The 15,839-nt window shown below is 35.4% G+C and overlaps 1 protein-coding gene across 6 annotated transcripts in view; it reads right to left on the bottom strand.

Moving 5' to 3' along the window:
* The window catches only part of LOC118440794 (uncharacterized), a 166,672-nt gene that overhangs the window by 67,087 nt on the left and 83,746 nt on the right, over window positions 1-15,839 (bottom strand). For all 6 annotated transcript variants that reach the window (XM_035864346.2, XM_085657750.1, XM_085657749.1 and 3 more), the window contains one exon: window positions 10,165-10,281. In XM_035864346.2, coding sequence (XP_035720239.2) covers window positions 10,165-10,281 — 117 coding nt within the window. The remainder of the gene's footprint in view (window positions 1-10,164; window positions 10,282-15,839) is intronic.

The following is a 15,839-nucleotide window of genomic DNA, read 5'->3' as shown; positions in this document are numbered from 1 at the left end:
TTTTCTAAGGATCTATACATTTTATAAATAAAAGAGAAAGGAGAATTGTAGGAAATGTGATCTTCACGGTTGAAGGATTAATACAGATCAAGACATTTCGGCAAGTTGTCCTAATCTTTCTTTATTCAAGTGACTAATAGTACAATAAAGATAAAAGTGATCTTTCCTTTTCTCCTATTTATCCTTTTTCTTCCATCTCTTTTGGGAATATCTCATTGTAACTGAGTCATTAGATAAATAAATTTCCTTAAAGCTTTTAGCTAAGGAATCAAATCTAAATTAAAGGATCTATTATCTGTGAATTAGTCTCTTACTTTATTATTAGAATGAGAGATATAGTGAGATTTTGATTAGGAATAATTTATCAATATAATATATCCGAAAAGAATTAATCGAGGCAATGTATAATACCGAAAAATAAAAAAAAAAAAAAAGAAATCTATTTCCCTCATCGAAGAAGAAGAAGAAGAAGAAGAAGAAGAAGAAGAAGAAGAAGAAGAAAAAATTAGAAAAAAAATCAGGAAAAAAAAGAAAAAGAAGAGGAGTAAGCCAAGTTATTTATTTTCCTTTTGCGCTAGATTGTATTCGCGCTCACCGAACCGTACGAGGATGCTTAAAGTGTTTACAAGCTAGTTGGAAGTTGTATGAAACCGACGATTACCAGACCAGAACGTTATCCTGGTAAGGTGCACAGTTGGTATATTTGTGCGTCTTCTAGGAACGCAATGCGCTAGAGTTATACTCTCTTGAGAAATGGAAACGGATTTCCGTGCATTTCGTTGGTCTCAAGGTTTATACGAAAGATTCTTGGCTGTTTGTTAACGTAACCATCATCACAATGGTTGACAATTTTGTCGATTAATGAAAATAATGAGAATCATCGGGGCGGTGGGGGGGGGGGTGGGAGGGTTGGGGGTATTATCCGATGAGAAAATCCGAGAGAATTCATTCATGAGAGATCCTTTGAAAGATAATAATTAAATATAATTTCTTTCCTTGTTTTCTTTTTCCTTCTTTGCTCTCTCTCTCTCTTTCTCTCTTTCTCTCTCTTTTTTTCTTTTTTCTTTTTTCTTTTTTTTTTTTGGCTTTTTTTTTTTTAACTAACGAGGAAATCGATCGCGCTAAGTGAGAGATGAAAAAAAAAAAGAAAGAAAGAAAGAGATAGAGAAAGAGAGAAAGGAACGATAGGAATCATGGTTAGTCATTTATCTTTTGAAGAGAAGCGATAAGCAACATTACGAAGTGATAAAGATGAACTAGCCAGCGGCATAGGAGAGTGGAAGTTTGATCTAGGATATTTGCGGCCAACGTTATATTTGTTCATCGCCCGTATACCTTCATCATTGAGTGAAACGAATGAACGAACGAACGAACGAGCGATCAACCGCTAACGCTTGCTATATCACACGTCCTCGTTTATTAGTTCGTCGAGTATCGAAATGTGCCGTTGATTTGGAAGACCGAATCTGGCCGTCAGAAAGATCAAATATCTGCCGAGCAAACTTTCGGAATCGTCATGAATAACACAGTGTCGCTGATGAAGTTTGCTTAGAAGTGTCTCGTTAATCCATCTATCTTACCTCAAAGGCACGTTTAACAACTAGACCAATGTATAATATTTTACTTTGAATATTTTTTTACTTTTTAATTCCGATAAATCGATTTTTCATTCGATCGACAATTTATCTTTCTTTCTCTTTCTCTCTCTCTCTCTCTCTCTCTCTCACTCACTTCGTTTCATTCACTTTAATCTTTTCTTTTTTCGAAAGTTTGCAATAGGTCTTCTTGATAAAATATTTTTTCAACGTAAGAACGGTTCCATCAAAGATTTCTACGGTTAGTTAATTCGATCAGTCTTTCTTTCTTTCTCTCTCTCTCTCTCTCTCTCTCTCTCTCTCTCTGTAAGCTTTATTATTCTTACCTTTGCAAATATCGAACGTGAGATTTACATATCACGAGAGAAACAGGTATGATAGTAGAAATTCGATTCGTCTTTGATACCGTCGACTCGGCCGATTACGCGTGACAAATGGAGTTGTAATCTGAATTCTGAGCAATCCTTGCCTATGAATGAAAATGGAAAATCTTTGGTTGAATCTTTATGGAAAAATTTATGAAAAGTATTCCTTGAAAAAATGTACAAAATCAAATTCCAGTTTTTATCGATTACAGATTTATATTGCGTTCTAAGAAAAACGTATTAGAAGTAGCTTAGTCCATTGATCCAATTTTCCAAGGAATCCCTTAGGAAAACAGATAAATCCAAAAGTAAAGGAATAATATAGTAGCTATTAATGATGTTTCTTTTTCTTTTTCTTTTTTTTTTTTTTTTTTTGTTTCATTGCAACATAAACAAAACCATCGTGATGGGTTGGTAAAGATGCTAGTAACCTGTGTCGTTTAACATTAGTACTACAGTCTCGTAATTTGCACACTCTACATCCACTTTTGTTCCTTCCGTCTCTTTCGTCGTTTTCTCTCTCTCTCTCTCTCTCTCTCTCTATCTCTGTCTGCCTGTCTCTGTCTTTCATCCTCTTTAAAGGTCTCCTCTTCCCCTTTCCCACACGTACGTAGTCTTACGTAGCGCGAAGGCAGAGAAGCGTAGGTGCCATTACGAAATGGCAACGAGTAATTTTCGCGATGAAGTGTTGAGCTACATCGTTCTTCGCTTTCCTAATGTAGGCACTTTAGACAGTGAGGACGATATTATGCTGGTCCGCCGCTCTTAGAATCATCATCAAACGATGGAACGTACATCTCCGTTTAACATTGTACACGTGAAATTTCTACGATCCGTTAACCCCAATGAGATATAATTCTTGAACTCGTTATTATTAAACGTCGAATGAAATCAATCTATTTAACGTCATTAATCATATTAAATACGTGAATACGAATAAATCAATTCTCAAGAAATTCAGATTTATTTTTTATAAATGATATAAAACGTAACAAAGGATATCATCATATTTTAAAAGTTTTCACGTTCTTCGTACTCTCTTCGTGAAAATCGGCACACGTGAAAAAGGGAACCAAGAGCATTAGCTCCGCGATAGACCTTACAAAAGTCCTCCGTAAATCGCGGCTATCGCGGAATCCATTTTTCCTAGATCACTGACTTATCCTAATGGGTTGATAAAATATTCAGAAGGCGACGGAGAATAAATTTCGGTTGAGGCGCGGAACGAAACGCTTTCCTCGTTGTACTCGACTTTACTTCGTGTAATATACCCCAGGGTACTCATCTTCTTGAGTACGGTATAACCGTACATAGAATTCGAAGCCGATATTGCATGGCTTATCTTAGGTAGAATATACACTCCTTCTTGTGTCCTCGACTTAGTTCGCTTTCTCCCTGTCTTTGGACGATGAGCTTGGTTATCCCAGGAGAATTCTGACGGAAAATTATCTCGAAAAATGTATCTTCAAGTCTTTTCAAGAAAGAAAGAGAGAGAGAGAGAGAGAGATAGAAAAGATAGACAGACCTCTTAACTCGAACGGAAAACAGAGATTGCTGGATTTATATTCTAACCTTTCTTCCTCTCAATATCCTTTATTTTTGTTTTTCTAGTTTATCAAGTTTAATCTATAAATCGATATTGCGGATTATTCGATCAGGATAACGGCTCTAATTGTCTTCTTCGTGATTAAGCTGGATCGTCGATCGTCGATCTGATAATTTACAGGAACGTGCATTCAATGAGAGATAAGATATATATTTGGTTTAATTATTAAAAGGATATAAATTATATATATATATATATATATATATATATATAGAGAGAGAGAGAGAGAGAGAGAGAGAATCCTTTTGTTCGCGATTTACATTGTCGTTGTTCTAAATGGAAATAATAATACAAAGTGAAACTTTCGTTTCAATAGAATGTATATTGGATATCGTCGTTTCTAAATATATTCTTATAATTAACGTAAGTATATAAGTAGATATACGTGTTTACATGCGTTAAACTAAATGCATATATACTACATGTATATATATATATATATACATATATATATGTATATGTATACACATACATACACATATTTATTTATCTATTTTTAAGAAAAATATTTTCAATCTCGATTTCAGGAAGCATAAAATTATAAAATGTAAATCCAAATACGTCGTCGAAGAAACAGAAATATTTGGCTACCTAGGTAACAGATTGAGATATCTACTTTCTAGATTTTACTAGAAATTCTGTTACACTGGTAGACCATTTTACGAGTCGACTTGCAGTATATCTTTCCCATTCCTATCGAGCTTTCCCTTCCTTTCTTATTTCTTTCGCGATTGAGGATCGACAGGAATGCAAACGTAGCAGGACCCGCATCTACCCAATCAACGAACGACCGCCCTCCCATTCCCCTTATCTAACCTCCACCACCTCTATCGGCAAAAGGAAAAGAAGAAGAAGGACAAAATCGAAAAAAGGAAGGCAGATGAAGTAGAAAAAGATGCTGTGGGATTACGTGCGAAACCGAAATTGTGATTTGACGGATTTCTTTGGCAGTCTGTCTGTCTCTATACCTCTCTTTCTCTGTCTGTCTATCTGTCTGTCTGTCTGTCTGTGTTTCTGTCTCTTTTCAACCTTCACTTCTTTTTCCATCAGGATGTTTCAATTTTTCCTTTTACTCGCGACGCCCGCATCGGTGCCGCGACAGACTTCTTACGCTTCGAATATCCTATGTTGAACGTGTCATTCCTATCTTCTTCAAGAGATATATACTCCGACTTCTCTTTCTTTATTCTACATCCTACGTAAGTGACATCGTTTTACCTTCGTGTTCAGACCTCTTTCCTTGATATTTGTTTTCTCGAAAATTGTTTCGCGAGATATAGAGATACGATACTATATATATATATATATATATATATATATATATATATATATATGTATGTATGTATGTATATATGTACATTATATAGTTATAGGTAAGTGGAGAAAGAAATTCTCTAGACGATACGAAAAGTGATACGGAAAGTCGACGAAGCGAAGAATACGCGATGAGAAAAAGAAGGAAGTAGTCACGGATTTACTGCTTTTTGATTCGCTTAATGGACCGTTTAATACACGTCCGATCCAGAAGTATCTCGCTTTTGTCGAATTATCGATCTTATTAGCGAAGTGCAAAGTTCGGAAAGTTCACTTTGGCTTATGGTCGCATGGAACGAACGAAGACGGAGAGAGAGAGAGAGAGAGAGAGAGAGAGAGAGAGAGAGAGAGAGAGTGGAAGAGACGAACTTTAAAATCGTTTCCCTCTTCCAAAGGTCGAAAACTCGGCCTTTCCCTCGACACTCACTGAACTAAATTAGGCCGAGGTTTCCCAGTTTAGCATCTTCGCGAGAGCAAACAGCGACTTGGAGGAACTTCGTGTAAACGTAGTTTCTTCTCCGAAACTGACTTTCGTCCATTGAATTTACTAGGAGTATGTATTTGTATGTATTTATGTATATATATATATATATATGTATATATATATATATATGTATGTATGTATGAATTTATCTAAATCGATACTTCAAAGTAAAGTTAGAGTACAAGAATAATAAGAAATTTCATCCGGATGAATAATCCCGTATGTGTCTCGCTTATATTATACAGTTCTGTTGTCATTTATCTTTTATTGTTTGTTAAACATTCTTGTTTATTTGTAATCGATACGAGAGAAAATAATCGAGATGTAGGAGAAAGAAAAAGAAAGAGAGAGAGAGAGAGAGAGAGAGAGAGAGAGAGAGAAAGAGAGAAAAAGGGATGTCACCATCGTGCGATTTCATTTATAAATTATTTCCAATGGTTGTGATCCATTTATCAAACAAGCAAATAATACGTACGTACGTTATTAATTGTTAGAAAAAGCTATTAATATACATCACTTTGAATTAATAAGAACGTTTGTTTGATTTAACGTCATTTTTGTTCGTTTCGTAAAATAAATTATATTACGATACGTACGTACAATCATTTTTTATGAATATATTTGTAATATTTCATTATTTTATTCATTCGCTCGATTAGAAGGGAACTATTGTCGAACGAATTGTTAAGGGAAAATTGAGATTATATATCGGCCTGACGAATCCATCGAAATGAACAACATACATACGTGCTACGTTGCGCAACGTTGACCAGGGATTTCAGTAATTCTAGTGCGTCATCAACGTTCACTTCTCGTTGATGCTCGTACGCTTGTCGAGCCGTTGAAAAAATAGGTATATTGATCGAGAACGCACGATTTATTTTATAATCCCTGATATAGAAAAGTTCGACGATGATGTTTTTTTCCTTTTTTTTTTTTTTTTTGCTCTATGAATATTTGTCCTTTTTCCGAGGGTACATTATTTCAGGGAAGAAATTTTCTTCTTTTTGTTTTCGTTTTTTTTTTTGTTTTTTTTTATTTTTTTTTTTTATTATCATTTCATTGATTTCATCGATACTTCGGAAATAAAAATGATTATACCGAATTTGATAATCCATTGTCTATAAGTCATAATTGACTTGCAAAGTCAGCTTGGTTATATCGATTGGGGTGAATGGGCGGGAGGAATTGGGGTTCAACATACGTTTGAAAAAGTATCGATGCGATGGAACCGTAGGTTGATAATAAAAAAAAAAAAAAAAAAAAAAAAAAAAGAAAGAAAGAAAAACGGATTCCAGTTCCGAATTTTGCGACGATTAGTCACGATAAATTGCCACGATATCGTTTCCGTTATCTTCCAACTTTTCCAGCTTAATGATCCAAAGCCCATGCCCATATCCTCTATGGGAAATGGCATGGTACATTAAAAGCTGGCATTATGTGACGTGTGCAGAAACGTAACACGGAAACTTTCTTATCCGTATATCCGTGTTGCGTATTATCTTATTGAATAATTCAATCGGTTTCAATGTTTTGTCGCTATGTAAAGGGAAGCCACACGTATGTGATATACGAAGAGTAACTTGGACAATCCGATTATAATTTCACGGGAATTTTCCTCGTTCGTATCGATTCGAGTTTGTTCTCTCTTTCTATCTTTCCAATTTAACGTTTCGGCTTATCGTTTTATTGCCCTCCTACTTTTTTCCACTCCTCCTCTTCGTTCTCCGGATCCTCTCTCTCTCTCTCTCTCTCTCTCTCTCTCTCTCTCTCTCTCTCTTTCTCTCTCGATCCCCTGCCAACGAACGAAATCTCTGACTCTCAATTTTGCGATTTACACAAAACCGAGGATTTCAGTACTTTCATCCTTTCGCTCGTTTTCACATATTTTCGATCATATTGCCGTTGGCGAACAAATGCGCCCAAATATATACTTGTATATAATTGTATTACATTTATATATTTTCGTAGATAGGTTAAATACCTTCGATAGATTATTGTAATTTATAGAGACGTTTGGTTTGGCCACCTGGTGGGCCCATAGGTTTCTGTTTTGCAATAATCTTCCGGTCTGCTTTGATAATTAGTACCGCACACAAGTTGATAGGCATTAGTCGATAATCGTATTTCAAACGGTTGTCCAATAGTTGAACGACGAAATTAAAATCCAATCGGTCCGGGTCGGCTCGATCGGGTCGATCGGCTTGATCGTCCTGATGGTTAACGATCGCGATATAATCTACGAAATCTAATTTTACCAGGAAATTGATAGACGTGGTCGTTTGTGCGTGCAACCTAGTACGCGACATACACCCTCGACCACAAACCCGACGAACGTAAATATCCAATCAAACTGATTATTTATTTCAATTATGCTATATTTCCCGCGTTAAAGGAAATAATTTCAGTTCTTGCGTTCGTTGAAATTAAAACGTATACCGTATTCCAACGTTATGTTTTCGATTTCGTTTTACGTTAATATTGTTATAAATTTATTGTTTTGAAAGAAATGAAAAGCGATTGTTCGAGTGGAAATTTCTATATATTATATCGAATTGAAAATATAATTAAAGCGGGATTTAGATTTTACGTTACAGTACGTATTGGTAGAAAATCTTCCTTTTGAAATGGGCTTTTCGGTTTGGCCAAACGTTTGTTTCGGAGGTACAACCACGAAACGTCTAGAACAAACGTTCGTTCAACGGACAAAATTGAGTTATCGCTTTCCGACCTGTAACTTCCGTCTGTTTTGAATCGCTAACTAGACCGGGTCCGTTTTCGAGATGCCCGAGTAGTCTGGCATGAAGACGCGCAAGGAAATAATGGATGTTTTATGTATGCAGTCACGTTGTACGGTAACGATACGGATATAAATATTTAATGAGAGAATCGTAGTAACAAAATGTGATACCATGGATAAGAAGATCCTTTTCTTGATTATCCATGCTTTTTTCGAGATTCAATTAAGAAATCTAAATAAGAGACGACGTATATTTTATATTTTATTTATCCGATTGAAAAAATACTCTTATTTTTTTTTCCTTGTCCCGATTTCTCTCTCTCTCTCTCTCTCTCTCTCTCTCTCTGTTTTTCTCTCTATGTGTGTGTGTGTGTGTGTGTTTGTTTGTTTTTTTTTCCCGATAGAAATATTCGCCATTCGCAATTATTCCGATATTTTTATTTTTTTATTTTTTTATTTTTTTTTTTCATTTACGAATCGAAGAAATAGATCGTTCACATTAGTTTTCTCGCGTGATAAATAAAAATCGGGAAATACAATTAACAATAATCCTCATTGAAATTCGGAGACATCGATCTAATTTCCAGAGTACGTTTTCTCTCTTAGTTCTAAGACCGGCGCACGAGCGCGTATCGATGAATGTTTACTTTACCTTCGGAGGTAAATTAATTTATATGCAAATTAAGGTTCACAAAGTGGCGAGACGCATTGCGTTACAACAGTCCGGATGATAGGAAGCAATTAGTTACATAATTGGTATTTGAAAGGACAAGTATTCAGGACGTATTTTCAATGGGGCCATCACTCATTAGCGCCATAAAAATATTTTAGATTTTATTCGTCACAATTCCCTACGCGAATTACGAATAAATAGGTGTGCTAATTTTATTTTCTCTTTTCTGTTTTTTTTCTTTTTCTTCTTTTCGCCAGTAGTGGTGGAACTACAGGGGGGGGGGGAGGGAAAAAAAAGAAGTAATATTTCTTTATTTAACTCTAACGAATGACTTATCGACGTTTCTACACTTAGTTTCAATGGATCTGATAAGAAGAGTCAGGGTAGCGAGAAGCACTTAACTTGGAACGTGACTCTATTTCTTAATGGGCTTGAAATTCTATCTCTTTTTCTTTGTCAGCCAATCTATTCTCCCTCAACATTAGATCTAAGAATGTAGGCCTATATATGGCAAGGGTTATCTCTTCATAAAGCAGAGATTATTATGATGAATTTGTCGAATAATTCTATTTTTCCTTTTTCTTCTTTATCTTTTCCTTTTTTTCTCTTTCGCTTACAATTAATAACCATTAACAACAAAATATCGATTATTATACTCGATCGATGGAAAATCAAATTTATTATAAATTCATATTGACGACAATATTTAAATAGTTATAGGTTCAGATGGATATAAATTTTTTCGTTTTTTTTTTCTTTTTCTTTTTTTTTTTTTTTTTATATAAATATCGAACGTAATCTATATAAATGACAAAGAGATTTTTTTTTATCTCTTTTTTTTTTTTTTTTTCTTTTTCCACCGGGAAACAATAAATGTTTGCACTCGTGAAACGTATTTTACATTAATGTTCCCGTTCGATTACATCGATTAATACCAATTAGAAGGACTGCTCCTTTAACACTATTTCCATTCCTACTAATCGCACTGGATCCATTTAGGATCTGAGAGAAGAGCACGAGAGCGAGTGAGAGAAAGAGAAAGAGAGAGAGAGAGAGAGAGAGAGAGAGAGAGAGAGAGAGAGAGAGAGATAGATAGATAGATAGATAGATAGATAGATAGAGAGAGAGGACGAAATGAAAAGCGGCTCGTACGGGAATCAAGAATGGTCGAGTTGGCGAGTTAGCGAGACAGCGAACGGTCTACGTTGAAATACTGGAAACGCGACAATACAGGGTTGAAGCTAAAAGGTGTACCAGAGCGGCAAATATAGGTAGATACGTATGTGTCTGTCCTTTAAATGCATACGTATGTGTTTGTCTCTAAACGCATACGTATCTATGTACATATGTGTGTTTGTGTGTGTGTGTGTGTGTGTGTGTTACTCACTGCATGTGAAGGGTCGCGACCGGCTTGTCGGAAAAGAGGACGACCGGTCGGTCGAATCGTTTGTTGCGACCGCAGACTCGAGCTCCACCCTCGAATTGAAGCCAGCCACCCTGGCACCTGCAACAAAAAGACGATTTTCACTGTAACCAGCCATTACTCTCGCAAGAAAAAAAATAACCTCTTTGGGTACCATTTGTTAATTAATTTCGTTCGATCATTTATTCACGTAAATTATCATTTTAACATTTAATGATTAATTTTTATTTTAGTTAAATGAAATTATTTATTTTAATTATACACACGACAATATTTTTCTATTACTTATAATACTTTCTCGATCTCTCTTCGTCTCTTTTTAACATCAAGAAGAAATCAATTATTTAATCGTATTCTAATTCTTCTTTAACCTTTCCACCACGCCATTATACCTTGCGTGCGTCCAATTAATAATTTAGATCGAATTGGTAAACGACGAAGAGCTTTGAGAAAAGCTTTAGGGAAAATGGTTAATTAATGCAAAAACGTTGCTTCGCGTTTTAAAAGCGATGAATTAAACAACGTACTATCGATTATCGCGGAGTTCCAAACGATGCACGCTGTTGTTGTATTAAGCGCTTAAAGAATAAATATGGTTGCAAGCATATTCGTTGGTTACATCTATAACACCATCATCGGATGCATCGTATCAATAATAACCATATATTATCTCTCTCTCTATCTCTCTATCTCTCTATTTTTCTCTCTCTCTTTCTTTTTTTTCTTTGCTTTGTAATTCTGCTTTTTTACTATCACCATTATTACTGGCACCGCTATTACAACGAAATCTCGTTTCAATAAGACACGAAGGGTTAGAATTTAAAGTGCGATATTACACCACTACTATCTCGCCAGGATCACTATGATCGTTATATAAGGGTACTAAAATAAACGACGTCCCGTCTATTCCGAACGGAGGAAGAAATTTCATAGTAACCTCTTCAGGCGCCATTTTGAAAAGAGGTTACTCGGTTAATTGTTAGACGATCTGCCTGGTGAAAAGTCGTTATTACGGGTAACGTTTTCTCTGTGGAAGTGCAAGGAAAATTTTCTGTTAGGATGCATGTACTCTCTTTCTCTCTCTCTCTCTCTCTTTGCTTATGGTAGGAAAACGATTATCGACGAGGGTTAGAACCGAAATTGCTTCTTCGTTTACGCTGAGCCAACTTCAAAGGACTTGTTTTACTATAGCATGGAAAAGGGAAAAGGGAATGATGGTGAACTGTGCTAAAAGTGAAAGAGAGAGAGAGAGAGAGAGAGAAAGAGAGATAGAGAGAAAGAGAGAGAGAGAATAATAGAGGGTGGAAGAGAATGATAGAAGATGGAAGAGAAAATGATACAGAGGGGAAGAGAATGGTGATAGGTATTTCGAAAGTGCGGTAACACGAGTCGGTAATACGCAATGGGGGAATCATACTGATTCAATCAGTTCCGTCGTCTCGCTTTTGCTCTTCCAAAAGGGAAATACCGTAACATTCCATAACACGCTTCGCCGATTATTATCCGTCAAGATTTCGTGAAATATCGCGCCGGAAACGACCCTCCTTCCAATTTAAGGAAATCCAAGCACGACCCCATGTCACGCGAAATCAAGGTTATCTTTTAATCTCTAATCAATATAACGAAGATATACATACATACGTATATTATTCCATTCATTAAAATCCTATCGTCTGTATTCTTAATTCAATCTTTAACTCATCTCTTATTTCCATTCACCAAAAATAGAAATTTATTTGACCAATTTGAAAAGTCGACGATTCCTCTCGTAGTTACTTAACACTTTAATAAAGAACTTTCGTGATTTAGCGATAAGGATTTCTTTCATTAATGGGATTTGATTCCTTAAAGAACGTGTCGCGAAAGCAAACGAGTCTTGTCCACCTCCCTTCTCTCCTCTCCTTCTCCTCCTCCTCCTCCTCCCTCGTCACTCTCTCTTTTTTTTTCTCCTCGTGACCCAATTTCATTTTCTTCTTATTCGTCGATGATAAGCAAAAAAACAGAGTAAAAAAAAGAAAGGATGATAAAATCAAAAGAGAGAGAGAGAGAGAGAGAGAGAGAGAGAGAGAGAAATTGATATTAAAAGGACGAATAAAATTGGCAGATATAAAATATTTAAATTCTATCTAAACTACGTACAAAAAGGTTCGACTTGAAAAAGTACCTATATCATCTACAATGTTCAAAGTTTGACTTTAGATCTATTTTATCTCAAGGCTATCCTATGAAAACCAACCGTAAGTCGGTCCTTGTTTTTATTTCATTACTTACACCATCCCTTTCGGTCCGTAGTGACAAAGAAATTTCACAATTATTATTTTTCCTAATCTCTTCTTTTCCCGTTGACAAAAAGAAAGATTAACATTATATAATGCATTTTCAATCCAATGCAATGGATTATAAAATTGAAACTATTATGAAAATAAATACTTTTGAAGTTTTGACGATTTTCTCTCTCTTTCTCTCTCTTTCTCTCTTTCTCTCTCTCTCTCTCTCTCTCTCTCTCTTTATTTTTTTTATTTCGTTTTTTTCTGGACATGCAACAACTTGATATCCTTAAGTTACGGATAGAAATTTTTCCATGGAGAAATAAAAATGGACAATTACGAAAAGAAAGTATAATGAGAGAGAGAGAGAGAGAGAGAGAAAAAGATAGAGTGAGAGAGAAAGGGGGGGGAAGGGTGGAAAGAAAGATAAAAAATATAGAATGATAGAGAGTACGGAAGCCAACGTTATCTGCATTCGAATGAATGCTTAAATTACGTGCATAATTCATCGTCCATTTGTTGAACAGGATTCAAGGATTCGCCGAACTTTTATATTGACTCTAAAAGTAACTTCCTACCGGCCGACGCGAGTATTATTATTATTTTCTTTTTTTTTTTTTTCTTTTCTTTTCTTTCCTTCCTATCACGGCGATGCCTATAAGGAAGTTAAAATTTCTCTCTCTCTCTCTCTCTCTCTTTTCCTCTCGAATGAATGCGAATCTCGAAGCGAACCTTCTACAAAATTGTGAGCATTTTAAAAGAACTACGCGCAATTACTCTCGTTCTCGTTCGACGTTATAACCCTTGCACGGGTTCTCCTTGTTATTAGCGAAATATCGAATTTTAAATCTTATCGAGGTGGTTTTTACGCTTGGCTTGCTACGTTGAACATGACAGGAGCCATCGTAATTGGAATCGATGCATAGATCCTGTCTATATATATATATATACATATATATGTGTGTGTATGCAAGCGAGAGAGAGAGAGAGAGAGAGAGAGAGAGAGCTTGATAGGCTCGCTTGATTTGACTACGGATTCTCCTCCGTTCTGGGTCGCATAGTAACATCAATAACGTTAATTAACATATCAACGAGACAATCCCAGAAACGCGTTTGCTCGAGCAATGCCTTTACCCATTCTGGAGAGGTTCCACCCCCTCCCTTTACCTGAGCTAGGCTCATTCGAATCTTGATATAATCCGGCATAGAGCAACAACACTTGCCTTCCATTGTTACGCATAAGCTAGGATACGTCCTTCTGTCATAGTTCAACCGTTCTATCGGACGCACTGCTTTTGAATTAATTGCTTGGCTTGCCTTCGATAAATTGCTGATTCTCTAGAGATCTTTGTCCTTTTTGAATGAATCCAACAATTTCCATTGCCCCCGGCATTTCTCTCTCTCTCTCTCTCTCTCTCTCTCTCTTTCTTTCTTTTACATTTTCTATCATTCTCTCTTCGATTCTCTTTCGGTCAACACACCGATAAAATACTTGTTTTCGATGCTATCGTATGTTTGACCCCGAGAAGAATGAAAAGCTATTTTTCTATCTTCGTATTGTAATTTTTTTTCTCCTTGTTATTTCTCCCTCTATCTTTTCTTTTTTTTTTTTTGTTTTTCTTTTTTTCTCTTCTTTCTTCTTTTTTTTTTCTTTTTTTTTTTTTTAAAGAATTTATGACATGTCCTACGAGCCAAACTACATCTTCCTTATGACATTTCCTTTCGGAAATTCTCTTAATTCTGAATTAATGTAACGGAAATCTCAATGTTCTTCCTTTCTTTCTTCCTTCCTTCCTTCCTTCCTTTTTTTTCCTATTTTCTTCCTCTTCCTTTATTTATTTTCACGAACACGTCGGGGTTAAGGCATGTTGAGAAACAGTGGATTGTTTTTTGCGGAAAAAGAGTAAAAGTTATTAGTCTTACGCGACGTTTACACGATATATCGATACCGACGCGTTACGCTTCGTTTTCAGTGCATTTGGCGTCTGGTATCGAACCGTAAAAGCGCGAATCAGCCTTTCTCACTTTTTCTCCTTCGTTGGCAGTCGGATACACGTGAAAAAGAAGAACTTGGACGCGCAGCACGGTCCGTAGAGAATCGGCAAAGGATCCCCAGGAAATTGGATGCTTTTATTTCGTACCGATTTTCTTAGATGCAACGGCTGGTATTCTAACCTTTTGCTTTGCCCTTTTATTTCGTTCTTTATCCATCTCCCTTTTTCACTCGCCATTTTCTTTCTCTTTCCCCCATAAGATGAACTTAACCCATGACCAGAAGATCGATTCGATTTCTCCACGGAGCACTAGCGGTATTTCTATTCCCGTAGTACGGCCGTTTGCAAGAATTTATTAAGCTACGAAACAGACCTTTGCACCGCAAATGGCGAAAATTTATTATATTACTCTATCAAGGTAATAATAATATGTTGAAGATCATTCATTTTCATAATACTTTTCTTTTACTTCTTCTAATTCTTCTAATTCTTACTATCTTGAAATTATGTAAAAGTCAAGAAAATTTCTAATCAATTACGAATCATTTAATATGTACGATGAAATCAATAGATCGATTGATTATACATGGGAAATTTATATAAAGAGATTGTTTAATTTGACAAATGAAGTTCTTATTTTAACATTGAAATTATCATTTTATTGAATTAAAATCTTCGTTAAAAATTCGACGAGTTTTTAAATATTTCTTGTTTTTTCTTTTTTTTTCTCTTTTTTTTTTTTTTCTTTTTTTTTTTTTATATTTGATATATCTTATTACGAAGATATTAACAGTATCTTCCTATAACGAATAACAACATTTCTATTCGAACGTCATTCTAGATTATTGGATAGTTAAAAGATAAAATGGTTTATTTCAAAAGTATTCGAAGAGAGTAGATTGCGAAAATGATTGGTGGTGAGTGAGCGAGCGAGCGAACGAATGTACGAGCGAAAAAGAAAGTAGAGACAGAGCGTAATGTGAAATGCGACGACGTAGTCGCTCCGAGTCCCCATTGTTTTCTTCACGAAGTGTTCCGCGAGAAAATTTCGTAAACGTCTGTTATCTTGATAGCTCGTCGTCTAAGAAATAACGATATTTTTCATCTTGTCTGACGGGTAAATGTACGCGTTTATTAAAAAGAATCACGAGTATAGGATAGGAGTAAAAGGTATTCTTCTTAAAAATATTATTTTATTCCTTTTAAAGAACAGACCAAAGTCATAAACTAATCAACAATGATATTAATTAATTATATTATTCGAAAGTATACGTTGAAGTTACTAATTAATAAATCACAAAGGAATAACTCGACTTTTGCAATTTGCAAAATTATGTAAATGACGTTTTGATGGTATAATCTTATTTCTCTCTCTCTC

The sequence above is a fragment of the Vespa mandarinia genome, chromosome 6 (genome assembly GCF_050613455.1).
Source record: "Vespa mandarinia isolate Hongniang chromosome 6, ASM5061345v1, whole genome shotgun sequence".
NCBI classification, from domain to species: Eukaryota; Metazoa; Arthropoda; class Insecta; order Hymenoptera; family Vespidae; genus Vespa; species Vespa mandarinia.
The sequence above is the reverse complement of the archived record's forward strand: the minus strand, read 5'-3'. Positions and strand labels throughout refer to the sequence as shown.